This window comes from Taudactylus pleione, unplaced genomic scaffold, assembly GCF_031769625.1.
Source record: "Taudactylus pleione unplaced genomic scaffold, aTauple2 ptg000064l, whole genome shotgun sequence".
Taxonomy (NCBI): domain Eukaryota; kingdom Metazoa; phylum Chordata; class Amphibia; order Anura; family Myobatrachidae; genus Taudactylus; species Taudactylus pleione.
Window position 1 is genome coordinate 1,321,607 of NW_028284466.1, and position 14,805 is coordinate 1,336,411.

The window sequence follows — 14,805 nt, forward strand, 5'->3', positions numbered from 1 at the left end:
GGGGCAGCCCAGCTACTGAAGGAGTGCTGCGCTCGCCCCCAGTCTGACATTAAACTGGTGGCGTGTCAAATAGCGTCATTCAGGGGGTGTGGCTTATGGTAATTAGGTTACACCCCCTTTTCAGACGAGCAAAGGTTTCATGGGCACCTCAGTCCCGTTCTGCCCTGAGGTGGCCTAAAGTGATTGCAAAAATGGTCCTTTTCATGGGCGTGTAATGGGAGTGTCACCACGTGTCTGGGAACACTGCCGCATTCCCAATCGCAAAAATAACAGCTTCGGAGGCCATGTATAGTTGGATTTAGGGAGAGTAGCTAGAGTAGACCCCAGGCTACCGCAAATGTGCGACCGATGTTGCGTCGATGTTGGAGTACAATCTCTATGACAATTGCACAGGCGATGGAGCAGGAGAGTGGGTGTCTCAACACTCGTACACAGGCCTGTAGAGAGCTGGTCCTCGGTATCTTTTTCAGGGGGACGTGGTCTAATTGCCATGTGGTGTGGCCACACCCCTTAGAGCGGAAAATAGAAAGAAAAGGTTTCTGCAGCGCCGTGAAGCACCAATGAACAGGGGGTGCTGCGAGCCCCTCAGCCAGAGGCAGATACAGTGGGGGTGGGGCACTATCAGTGTGATCGCTCTTCCCTAGGACACAGGCAGAGGATACTACTGCTACTGACAGGTAAGAGGGAGGAAGGGACAGCGGCGGGCCCCTGTGGTGCTGGACACCCCCATACTTATTTTATATCTTTTTTTTGTAAAATAGTGTTATGTAAGTTTTAAATACATATTATTAACCTAATTAATTCTTGATAAAAATATCATTTATGTTTTGTAAAAAAAAAATATTTGCTGGTTAATAGCTCTTTCCCTAAGCTAGTAGAGAAACATGCTTATCTGTAGGTAAATACTACACAATTTATAATCTTGTACATGACAATCACAACTTATTGATTGCATAATTTGGTTACTATGGGTTATAGCACGTAACATCATTTTATAAAGCATTTTTAAATAAGGTTCTATAATAAGTCTGCAATACAGGAGTTTGAATGTGATTTATTGCATGTTTAAACTATATCATGATACATGGATAGGACAATAAATTGACTATTTACATTCACACGAGGGTGCACACACCTAATACAAAATAAGGACTGACAGGTTAATTGGAATATACAGTATGACTTACATTTCTAACCAAGCTTGTTTTAAATTTACAGTAAAAATGTTCTGCAAAATACATCATTTTACACAGAGAACGATATTTCCTTGCATATTTATATCTCCAAAGACTTTATAAGGAACAGTGTCCACAATTTTAAAATGAATCATTGAAAATGATTGTAGTAGCTTTGCATTACAAATCAGTAACTATGAATAGTGCATCTGTCAGTCGCTTGGCAAGGTTTGCTCTGCTAATATATGTGTAAAAAAAGAAGTTCAAACACAATTCACCTTAATTATAACCAAGACTGAATCTACAGTACAGTATGATAGCAAATAGACCAAACAAAAAAAAACCTTATACAATATTGTAACTAGAACTACTATTTTCTGCAGAATGAAAAAGTATAGAACCCTGTAACTAATCTCAGCACAAAAAGTTACCATACCTCTTGCCTGTTGGATAGAACCTTCTCATAGCTTAAAGGCATAACATAGTCACTATGGAGGGAAATATTTAGTTAGTGACTAAAAGCTCTGTACAGACAGCAAATTATTCAGTGTGTAAGTGTATCTGATTGTGGTGCATTCCAGCATTCACTTGTGAAGAAGAGTTTATAAAGCATATCATCTTAGCATATAATTATAATGACATGGGTAAATATTAGATCACAATTGTAATGCTCATAACTTGTCACAAATTCTAAAAACATTTTCAAATTTAGTTATAATGTCCTGTTTAAGTGGAATATTTATCACAATACGCATTTTTTAATGCGAATGTGATAAATATTTTTTTAGTAAATTCGCAAAGTGAAAATTAATGTTTTATTGCAATTTTATAATCAATCTCTTGCCAGGAGATGGGCTCCGATAAGAGCCTGTCCTGCCGAAAAGCTGGAAGCAGTATGACAGCGTAACACGGGATGTAGTTTGTCTAAATCCCGACCGCCGGCTTCCAGACATTCTAATCCCGGCGTGGTACTAATGACAGGCGTCTAAATCTAGACGCCTGTCATTAACCAGACGCCGGAAGACCGACGCCCGGCATCCCGATCGAAGTGATGCCGGGCGCGGACAGCCGTGGGGGGGGGAGGGTTAGGTTTAGGGCTCCCGGGGGGGGACTTAGGGTTAGGCACCCCCTCGGGAGGTTAGGGTTAGGCTAGGGGAAGGGTTAGGCACCCGCGGCGGTAGGTTAGGCACCACCCCGGGGTACTCAGGTTTCTGCGGCGGGGAAGGGGGGGTTAGGTTTAGGCACAAGGAGGGGGGATTAGGGTTAGGCACTTGGGGGGAGGTTAGGGTTAGGAACCCCTAAGGGAGGGTTAGGATTAGGAGGTAGAATTAGGTTAGCGATACTTACCTTAGGGACGATCGGGATTTTCACCCTTGCCGGGATGTCGTTGTCATGATTTGAACTGCATGCGTCTGGCGGTAATACCTACTACACCCCGTAACACTATACCATGCATCCTGGTTCGAGTGCCTGGCGCACACTGCACATGTTCGCCTGTCGGCTGTCGCATGTGTCACTGGGGGGGGCGAATGAAAGGCTACGTCTCTGAAAAAATTGCAAATGAATAGTCCATAGGCTGCTATAGAGTAACGTCATCTAGAGAATGCTTTGCATTCTGGAGCTTGGCCCCCATAGAAACTGATAAATCAGGGTGAAGAGATTATTATATATTCTTCATTATCAGATTCCCACAAAACAACTAAGAGTAACGTAACATATTATCAATGTAAATGTTTTCAATACAGCAGTAATAGGTTGCATTGCCTAAAAGCAAAATTTATGATGCTCTTGCAGGGCTGGCTCCAGGGAGAGCCGCGCCCCATGCAGGACGGGTAATCGTCGCCCCTTGCACGTGACCGAAAATGGAGGCATGGCCTAATCACCATAGGCCATACCCCCTAAATGACGTTATTTGGGGGATTGCCCGTATGGCAGTAGCTGGGCTGCCCCCAGCTCTCTTGCGGTACTGAATGGATGCCGTGCGCAAAAAAAAAAACCATTCCCCCACAATCACGTCTGTCTCAAATACCTACAGACCTAATACGCTCCCGAAATGCGTACAGGCACATTTGTGAATGTTATTAATAGCTCTTTTATCTAAAGTAACTTGTATTTTAGCTTAGTGGATGTTCAATGCGTCACAGCAATCAACCTGTTCTAGTTCTAAGAGCTGAAAGAAAAAAAGATATGGGCTTGTAAATTGACTAAACAAAATGTTTATTTTTTTTCTTCTTACATTTCAAAATGTAGTGACCCAAGCCCCATTACTTCTATTATTTACTAGAATAGACAGGAGATGGATGTCATCACAGAAACGTAAACAGCTGACATTGTTTTGCCGGGTCAGGGAGGATTTGTGCTACACAAAACTACAGAACAAAGGTGTTTTTATTTATGTTACTGCGTATGTCAATGCACAAATTTTTAAAACAGACTCATTACGGCTTTACATTTATCCATCCATAAAATTTCTTTGAAGTCAAAAGGTGCCATCTAGACAAACTTCATCTATTGCTTGCAGTGCATCATGGGAGCTGAAATATCAGCTGTGGTAATGTAAACATTAGCAATGTGCATGCAAGGGGAATAATAATAATAATAATATTAATAATAATAATAATGAGATTGTATCATCCAATATAGCAGGCGGATTCATGAAAAACAAATAAATTATCCCTATTTTGCTGTAGCTTAAAACGCTAATAATTCAAAGCCCTAGAGCCATCTAGCAATGCTCTGCTTACGTATGCAGCCCCCAGAACACACATAATGACAGGTAGAAGGCACCCTAAGGAATAATGGTCACTATTTTCCATGCATCACCTGGTGTCTCTCTATAGCAGTCCCATTTCTTTCACCGGTGATGTTTGTGTAATTAGGCCACAGTGTCATTCTGAGAGGCCTGCAGAGTATGCGAGTCACGTACTGCAGTTAATGCAAAGGACTGATTCTCTTGGAAAGTCTGTGCTAAGTGCAGTAAAATTAAGCTACTTAATTACATATAAAAACATACACATTACACTGCCAATGTTAAGACAACTAAGTTCTCTGAAAAATTAGCAAGACGGGCCCAGGAATTGGCTGGCCTGAAGTGAACTGGATAAAGAAAAGCATAATACATGCTGCTCAGTCACTAAAAGAGAGTATGAATTAGGTAGCAGGTAGGGTGTCGGAGTAATTAAGGGGTTATGTGACAAGTATTAAACTCTCCGTATTCTGGAGTCCAACCACACAAAGCTGACTGGCAGATTATAATAGAAGTGTTCTGGGCAGTAGCCTGTGTTCCATGCTGGAAGAGGGCAGAGACTTTCCCACTCGAACTCAGTGGTACAAGTATGAGCATGACAAAACAAAATGAACTTGGCGCCTGATTCAGACCCGTTCGCTAGCATGCGATCGCTCGTAGCTGGCCTATATTTGCAATCTGCGCATGCGTATGTATCGCAATGCGAGTGCGCGAACCACTGCGAAAGACCGGGAAGCACTCGCTCGCCCAGCATAGACAGCCCAGTTGAATGAGTGACAGGAGAGGACGTTTGTGGGTGGTAATAGGGGCTAGCCACTAGATACGGGGGAGTGGAGGTACGAATGCAGGCGTGCCTGAGTGTTTCAACGCCGTTTTATAGGCGTGCATAATTAACAGGCAGCGTCATTGTACACGTCACCTGGTTGTATTTCACACTGAAGTGATCGCAGTGCTTGCAGCAAGGTATAGTCAACCTCAAGCGCTGCGAGCACATCCGATGGTTATCGATGTACCAATGTTTTCATGCACTTCCAGGAGATGACGTGCGTAAGTGGGCACCCTATGAATGGCTAGTGGGAGTCTGCATACACAAAGTAATCGCACGCCAAGACATAGTGGGCGTGCTAACCCCTTGGTGTACGATCGCCTGCCTTGCTGGGCGTGCGTTAGATTTGCATACATTGGGAGCGAGCGAATGCATCTAGCGAGCGGGTCTGAATGCGCTCCTTGGTGTGAAGAGTCAATGTACATTCCAGTAAACTTTGGGAACTGTCCTTACTGTTTAGCACAAAAAAAACAGACAAGCGTTATATAAATTACAGCTTTATACCCACCATTATTTGGATCTTTGGAATCGGGACACAGGGCCTGATTCAGATCCGCTCGCGAGCGCTGAGCGCTCGCAAGCGGGTCGATGTTAGCCCAGTGCGCCGTCGTGCGCATGCGCGAGACCCGGATAGCGACGGCCAAGCCGTCGCTCCGGGTCTCGCTACAAAGGGGGCATGCGGTCGATGGTGATTGACAGCACGCCCCCTTTGGTGGACGTGCCGAGGCCGTGGCTGCCCAGACGGAGGCGTTCCCATGGGAACACCTACCATCAGGGGCCGGCCCCACTGACATCACTAGTGATGTCAGTGGGAGTGCTTTTGGCTCTGATAGAGCCAAAAGAACTCCAGGGCTTGCGGCAACAAGACCCTACCGCAAGGGTCTCACCGCAAGCCCGATGATCGCGATGGTCTTGACCATCATGACCATCATTTTGGCCGCTCGCTATAGCTGTGGGTGGTCACCCACAGCTATGTGATCGGCCAGGAGGCCGCTCTTAAATTCAGAGGGACGGCCCTGATGCCCGGCTCTGAATCAGGGCCTCAGTCCATATTGGGACATGACTGCATCATAATGGGGGTCTGGCTGAGAAATAATGGGGGTGCTAACATCCCCTGGGAGCGGGAACTTACGAGGCACTAAGAAACCTTTAACCTCTCTCCCCTTAAACAGGCAACAGCCGTGAGCACCAGTGGAAGGTGCGCTCAACACCAATCACCATCACTGTGCAATGGCAGTGAGCAGGTCACACTTACAACAGTCTCAGCAGATGGGACAAAAGTCTGACAGTCTGGACTGTCAGTCTTAAATCAGGACAGTTGGTAGGTATTTGTAACTCAAGTGGTTTGAGATAATATGTGGCTCAGTGGACACTATATAATAAAAAAAGTAAAAAATAAATACATTTTAACTGGGAGCCCATGGCTTAAGTACTGCCAGGGACTGACCTCAGCATCTGGCTGAGATTCATATAAATGGCCAGTGGTGTGATACTCCACATTACAGTAGCTCACATATCCTGTTATTTGATCGTAAATTAGGATTAGCATATTTTATTTAAGTAAAAATACAAAACATTTCATTTATTAATATGAAACTGCACAATCCGCAATACGTGTCGGTCAATCAAATCCTAGCACCCAATTGTGGATAATGCCCCAGTTACTGCAATTCCCTAGGAGAATTTTTAACACCGAATGTGTACATCATGACTTGACAAGAGAGATGCTGCTGCCCACTCACCAGTAAGTCACGGGTACCAATATTTATAGCCATTAAAGCTGTAGGATCACTAAAGCTTCTTAATACCATAGCTGGAACCCCGCCATGCCACCATTTTTCCCAGGGTTCCTCCACTTCTTCCCGCAGCCCGGGCAAATCCAGGTTATTGCTCAGAATCAGACTTTATTTCGCTAAGTATAACACATATAGCGTTCCCACTAGGCTGTTTTAGCAGGGTGCGGCACCCTGCCCTCCAGAAGGAGGGCAAAAAGCACCCTGCCCTCCAGAAGGAGGGCAAAAAGCACCCTGCCCTCACAGGCTGTGGGTGCAGTCTTCACCCGCGGGACGCGGGTGGAGAAATGTGCAGTGACCCGGTCACCGCCGGAGAATAGACGCCGGGCGCATGCGCCCGGCATCTGTTCTCCCTGTCTGCAGCATTTGGGGGCTGCCCGGCATGTCCGTAAGTGCCGGGCATGCCCCCAAGTATGATGAAAAAGGGGACGCGTCTTATAGACACGCCCCCTTTTATGACCACGCCCCCTTTTCGCGCGCGCACAAAGTTGCCCTCTCTAGCTCCGGCACCCTGCCTGCCGCCGGAGCTAGAGTGAACACTACACATATACATGGATTTGACTCCAGAACCACTGACCAAGTACTAAAAGAGATAGAATACAATAAAAAGACATATAAAACTACCTTAACAAGCAATTATTAATCAATGATTTAACTGCATAATTGCCTGCGGGAAAAGATTATTTGCATGTCTCGAGGTTCTAACCGGGCAAGATCTATATCGTCTGGAGGGAGGACCAATCATAAGCCGCAATCAAGTGACTGCAGCTTGTGATTGGTCATCCAGCTCACACCCATCACCTCCCTTCTCTATTTTAAAATGGTAAACAAAATTAATTAGCAGGTTCTATATTACAGAACCAGAGGAGTCTCTGCTAGTGCACCTTTGACCAAAAACTATTAACAAGGAATTTGGTCGCTACATTTTATTTTTATTAAACATAAAGCGAAACTGATACAAGCCCTATGGCAGTCTGTTTAACCTTACTCACCCTTGATACAGTATACCAGCAATGACAGGTATAGGCCTAAAGGATATTAATATACTTATATCATTAGTAGTAAAACTCACATAATGTAGACAGGATTTTTTTCAGCATGCGTCTTACAACATAACTAATGCTGGCCATACACGCTACAATTATCGGGGCGATCTGCCTGATATCGGCGGGTCGCCTCGATAATTGTAGCCTGTGTGCGGGCGACCGAGGGTTAAATATTGCTCGGTCGGGCATGCAGGATTGTCCAGCATGCCCGTCCGATGCGATATTTACCCGGTAACTGTCGGCCGCATCGGGCAGTGTATGCCCAGCGCGGCCGACAGACAGCCGACAGACAGACATCTCCTACGGAAGGAACAGGGAAATGTCTCCTCCCCTGGGGGCGGAGCGCGGATGTCGGGCTGATACACTGTGAGATTTCTCTCACAGTGTATGCCGGCGACATCTGCGGCTGGCAGCCGGCCAGATAAAATGTCTGTCGGTCTGACAGACATTTTATCTGGCTGTGTATGCCCAGCATAAACGGGCAACATATCGTTACTAATTAATTGTGTCCATTGGACCAAAATACCAACCCAGGTGCAAAGTGTTTTGTATGGACAGAACTTTGTGCTGTATAACAACTATGTAACTTGGACTTCAGTGAAAGTTTTGATATGTTACTAGAAGCAAATATACACATGATAATATAATAATAATAATAATATTAATAATAATAATATTGCCCAACATGACACAAATCTGTAATGGAGAGAAAAGGGCGCTTATATAGTTCTGCTCTTATAGTTGAACTACACAGTGTACAGGAAGACCCTGCCTAACACTATCTTGCATAGTTTTGATTGGTTCAGTTCACATGAGCGTTCGTAATTCTCATCCAATGAGAAGGCTTTATGTTCACTTTATGTTTTGCCTCCATTGCATGTGTGTAAACGTTCACTTGCTCTTACTACATAGCATGCTCGCCATCAAATTGATGTTGACACCTTTATAAAATTACTGCACTACTGACGTACAGGCAGATTGTTCATTAAGATGCACGTCAGTAATGACACTGCATAGCGTTGATTTACATAGCGCAACATCACACATCCTCAGTGTTTAGTGTGGCCTCCCTGTATTAATTATATATACATAAGATTGTCTCATATTTTCATTACCTTTAAAATTACTGAAGAGTTTTTTTTTGGGGGGGGGGCATTTACAACCAACACCTGTCCAGATCAGATGCTGTCGAGAGAAACACAGACTTCTAATAATCTAAAGGAAACCTAAAAGGTACTTTTTGAGCGCCAATAGAATGTTGTTGGGTTTTTTTTTTGGGGGGGGGAGCTTTTAAAGAGTGAATTGAATCTCTTCCAGGAGAGATAATGACATTGGAAATGTGTTCATCCAAGCAAGCAAAGAGTACACTACAGTACAATCCTGCGGTCAGTGATGCAATCAATGCAAGTTTGAAAACTACAGGAAGACCTACAAAGTTATACTTTGATACAATATACTAGTCTATATACTACCCGACTGTGCAAATAAAATGCAAAAAAAATAATAATTGTCAGGGTTTGTCCTTACCAATATAATTCTACAAATATCTAGCATAATGCAAATTAGGTATCAGTTGATCGACACATTTATTATCGCAATCTAACATCAAGGGTTCTCATTACTTGCAATTACCTAAATTCACAACGATAATTATAAATGTAAACACCTTAAAAACTGTGTTTAAAATTAAAATTGTACAAATTGTGTATTTGGCTGTAGAACTCTTAGAACAATATACCTGTGCAAAGTGATGGTAACAGGGAACCCCTAGGGCCACATTTGGCATTCTGGAGGAAATACAATTGTTTTGGGCACTTGTAAGTAATGGGCACTCGACAGGCGAATTCAGTTGTTTTGCTTTGAGCGCCCATCACTTATCGCACATGTAGTGCCCAAATGCACACGGAGTATCCGCGTAAAGCAGCTAAACCCAAGCAAACGCTGGGTGTGATGATTTTGTGTGCCCAAAAGCTCGAGTTTGGGTGGATTTCAGCTCGCAACCTCAGGAAGGTGCGAGCAGAAATAATAGGCGCCCAAAGCACTCGCAATTCAATAGCTCTCAACACTTTAGACCGGGAGCGAGTAAACAAACAAATTCCCCCCTTTGAGCTCACCTGCGGCCCCCAGGTGCTTCCTGCTTTATTGTCAGATGTGTTTGTTATACCTTGCAACGTTTGTATAAAATACCTGCTGATACACTACTTTACTATTAATGATTGATATTTCTTTCCTTTATTAAAGGTATTATTTTAAATTATTACAGAGATAAAGGGTAATGTACCACCCTTTTGAACATCATGACGTTTCCTATTTTCTAACAGTAATTTAAAAAATAAATTAATCTTCTAGCCATCACTAATGAGATTTAAAACAAATAATAATTAAAAACCTAACCATGAGACAGATATGTAATGCATCATAATTAAAACAATGCAGAGGAAGTTAGCCGTTAACGTATACAGAATGGACTATGGCCTATTTAAGTATCTAATATGTTTGGACATCTCTTATGCCTGAATTCAGTTAAACTCTGCAGATCTGACATCATGCATTTATTTAATATCACTGCATGCCATTGTGTCTTGTTTACTGTACTTACTGGCATTACATTCTTACTTATATAATGCATACATCAAGTGTGTATTTCTAAACGCAAAGATGTACATTCAATGTGAGCAGTCTATTGAAGCAAGTAGAATTGGATTGACGTACAGTAGGATAGCTAAACACAGTCCTATTGTATTTGCTTCATTACATTTTGGACGCATTCAATGCACAATTTATGGCTACTGTAAATAGTGTATGTACATATATATCTCAGACATACCTACTTAAATCATAAAGATGTTAAAAGTACCTTCATACATTTGTATAGTAAACAAGTTAGTATGTTACTGCAGCATACAGATGTGTTCCACAGTTTATATGTACAGTATATATTATCACCACTTGTGTTACATTCTTACTAGCGCTGCTAAATTAAACATAAACAAAGAGCGATTACTTAAGCATCAAATCTATATGCAAATGCAGAATCCTTTTTTTTTTCCTATAACAAAGTAAGCCAAGTCATTCATGAGTTCTGCAATAACAATATTTGTTAATATACTACATATATAAATGTATATAATAATAATACCAAATGGGTATTTTGCATGACTGAGATAATAAACTGCCGATACATTCATATATTTGCATCGTTCAATGTCATTTTGTGCTCTTAATTGTAGCGTAAAGGCGTGCTACTGATGAAGTGTACAATTTTTGGTAAAAAATATACAAAATGATTCCTAAAACTAAGGGGTCTATTTACTAAGCCGTGGATGGAGATAAAGTGGGCGGAGATAAAGTACCAACCAATCAGCTCCTAACTATCATTTTTCAAACATAGCCTGTGACATGACAGTTAGGAACTGATTGGCCGGTACTTTTTCTCCTTCCAAGGCTTAGTAAATAGACCCATCAAAATTGCATGCCTACACCACACCTCTATCATTATTCATTTATCACAATAGCAGTTGACTGATTATTTACTCTGCCAAGGATTTCTGAGTAATCTCCTTTCAGAAATCCAAATTAATTTCAGTACCTGAAGCTAGACGAATGTCACAAAAGCAGGAGCAAGTAAGCTATATTATATTTGATATCCAATTATAGGACAATTTATGTAGATAAGAACTTCACAAAATTTTTACTAATGCTGATGATTTTACCCCTCATAGTAGATGTTTACTATGCATACGAAGAATACAGTGCTGCATACTGTAATTTGTATAATAAGAATAAACGATGATATAAGTGTCAACACCTGTCTGTGGGAGATATTTTAAACAGTGACATCCCAGTCAATAAATCTTCTATAAAGGTGCGTGAGGATGCTAGCAGCATTCCAGCACACCTCCACCTCTGCACAGACTCCTGGCAGCCAAAGTGTCCTTAGTCTGCAAAGCACGTTCCAGTCAAATTTAATATTCAGCGCACAGACCAATACATTTATGGCGGGAGATGAAATGTTTATTATCATTGGTGTTAATTAGCGCACCTTAAGATCATATAATAATACACAAACTACTATACATTTATGGCGGGAGATGAAATGTTTATTATAATTGGTGTTAATTAGTACACCTTAAAATCATATAATAATACACAAACTACTGTTAAGGTTACTTCATTATTTTGTAAAAGCACATTAAGATTAAGAAATTGCTGCACCTTCATTTTTTCTCTGTAACACCAAATGAAAATCTGGAATTTTCCTACATAAAAAAAATTATGGATTATAAATGATGGGATAATAAAAGTAGGGGATGCATGGACTGATAAATGAACAAGATGTAATTAAAGTTGAGTTTTAACCCTTGTAGTCCCTGATGTGCAGGACTAAATATAATTAGCATGGTAGGAAAAGAGTACTATATTATTATATATTATATATTGGAGGTGGAATTCAGAATTTATCAAAAACTAGGACAGTAATATAGAATTCCGCCGTATATGACTATGGTCAAATATTTTTGGCCAGAACAGATTAAGGTTCTTAGCAGCCATAGTGAATGCATTTGGACTAATTATATGGATAATACATAATGGGGCACAAGACAGTAACAATGCTTTTATAATCTGGGTGCCAGCTTTATTTAACTAGATGCCTCTGTATCCAAAAGGGTTGGCATCATCATGCAGGGAATTTGCTGAAAAAGATTGTTCTTTTGTATTAATTTATCTGCAAATGTAACAATATAATGCAAATGTATGTATGAGACTTTATAGAAACTTTTTTTTATTATTTTATTTTGTACCCCTCTTGTTTTCGTAAGCACAACCCACAAGATTGTAAAATCATATTGGTCTACCATACCAATGTGTAATATGTACACTGCTACATAATATTTACAATTCTGCCTAAAATGTTTGTGGTGCATAAAATAACAAAAATACTAATACAAATAACACATTTCCCACATAGCAGTATACATACATTATTCTTCTTATGCCTGATATTGCGTTATATTTTACCAAATACCAATGAGAACTTTATTTGATCACAAAATGACAGTAGTCTGGCAGCACTGTGGGTTAATAACATGCTTTGCTCCGAAACAAGCCAAGTGAGAAATCCTTTTTTCTCAGCATTTTATATAGCTGTGATACCTGCTATATAATGCAAACTTTCACATTCACATGGATTTGCTGCAGCCTCATTTATTTTACATATTTATATTAATACTACAAAGAGGGACTGGACCCCCTTCAGGGTCCAATTAATGTGTGTGAGGGCCCCAGGGCAACTAAATTGTGGGGGGCCCTACAAATAAAATAGTAAATTAGATATGATGGCGATGTTTTAAAAATGTATTATGTATATATATAGCACCAGTTCATATGCCAGCAGAACCCTCAGTTCACATTATACCATACACAGAACCCCCAGTTTTCATTATGTTATGCAGGACCCCCAGTTCTTCTTATGCCACACTGGTGATGTACCTGTATGTTAGGTGGCCAGCCAGTGTGTGTGTGTGTGCCCCTGGGCGACCTCCCCAGCTGCTCTATTGGGCAGTGATATCCTTTGTGCTCCTGGCAATGGGGTGAGCCCCCCAGGGGTGACATGGGGTCAGAGGAGAGGGGTCACACACTCACCTCAGGGGTCTCAGCTTGATCTCTTTCTTGTTGTCCACCACAGCTGGGACACAGTTGGTCAGCTCCGTCCAGTCTGCGTGCAGCCCACAGCTCCATCCAGTAGAGAACCTGGAGAAGAGCCAGGTCTCCTTCTTGCCCGGTCTGTGGCAGGTGCACTTCTTCTGGCCGGCCTTGCACTCGCAGGGCTGCTCCAGGCGGATGTTCCTGACCAGGTGGCGGCCAAACGTGGTGCCCCCGGTCTTCTGGATGTGCAGGAAGACAATCAGGTCGTCCCCGTTGATGTTGAAGTCCACCTTCCTCAGCAAGTCATCCACAGTGAAATTGAACCTGGGGAGGAATTTGCTGGGGCTGTCATCTTCTGCCCAGTAGGGGTCCACCAAAGATGAGCTGAAAGCTTGCAGCCTCAGCTGCTGGCACTCCGTGCCCGGGCACACATACTGCAGGACGATCACTGCGAAAAGAAAGACTATCACCAGGGCCAGCAGCAGCTTGTTGGACTTGTCATCCATGTTCTTGGTGCCAGCGGAGATCTAAGAGCATTACGACCAAGCTGGGTTACATGGGGGCTGAGAAGGTGCAAGAGGGGTCTGCATCACGGCTCCATAACAATAAGCCCAGACTGGGACATGTTTCCCTTTCTTCTCAGCAGCAGCAGCAGCCCAGGCGTTAAGTCCCTTCTACAATAATGCACACACGGCTGGAGACTGAGGCAGCAGCAGCAGCAATGTGCACACCCCTATCTCAGTCACAACTCCTCCATACACTCAGTACACTCCCCTCCTCTCATTCCTCCAGTATCTGGCAGCCACTCCTCAGCCTCAGTGCTCAGCCTCCTAGTAAATGGAGTGCCAGCCCACTGTCTGCACAGGAGAAAGCTGCTGGCAGCTGGAGAACGTGCATTTCACATCAGCAGCCTGTGTTTCTTTTTTTTTTATTTATATATATATATAGCTTTTTGTAGTGGGAATCTAGGAAAACACCCTTGCAAATAAATTATTTCTGTCAAAGAGAAAAGCTGGATGCTTTTCTCTTTGACATTCAGATAAATGCCTATTTTATGCCACCCAATGATGCCATATATTGAGATACTAACACAAAAGTTGAATATAAGGGATAATGGAGGGTTAACAATTCGGCACTTGTTATAATTAGTTCTCATAACTACAGTACTTTGCAATCACTTGGTTATCTGTGAAATTGCTGAATCTTATATATCAGGATTTCAGCCCTTGTGTTAGGGTAGTCAAGTTTGATAAACAGTCACAAAGTCGACAATGACAATATAGTCATAATGTTACCATGTCGACAATGCTAAAATTACAACATTCTACCTGTTGACACCTGTACCATGTTGATGCATTTAAAATGCCGACATAGGATACATCTACATAGTCATAATATCGACAATACAAATGTTAGGATTAAAATCGGTGTTAACATTGCGAACATGTCGACTGTTTGTCGAAGTTGACATGTTGCAAGTTGACATGGTACGTCTCGACAAAATGTAGTCTATAGTATGACTGTCAACATTTTGAATGTCGACAAAACATACTAAAGCCGTCATGTCAGCCAG

The 14,805-nt window shown here is 42.2% G+C and overlaps 1 protein-coding gene across 1 annotated transcript in view; it reads right to left on the reverse strand.

Moving 5' to 3' along the window:
- HS6ST2 (heparan sulfate 6-O-sulfotransferase 2) overlaps positions 1 to 13,956 on the reverse strand; it is a 370,567-nt gene extending 356,611 nt beyond the window's left edge. The window contains exon 1 of the mRNA XM_088465820.1: positions 13,230 to 13,956. Coding sequence (XP_088321946.1) covers positions 13,230 to 13,738 — 509 coding nt within the window. The 5' untranslated portion in view covers positions 13,739 to 13,956. The remainder of the gene's footprint in view (positions 1 to 13,229) is intronic.
- Positions 13,957 to 14,805: the final 849 nt, after the last annotated feature.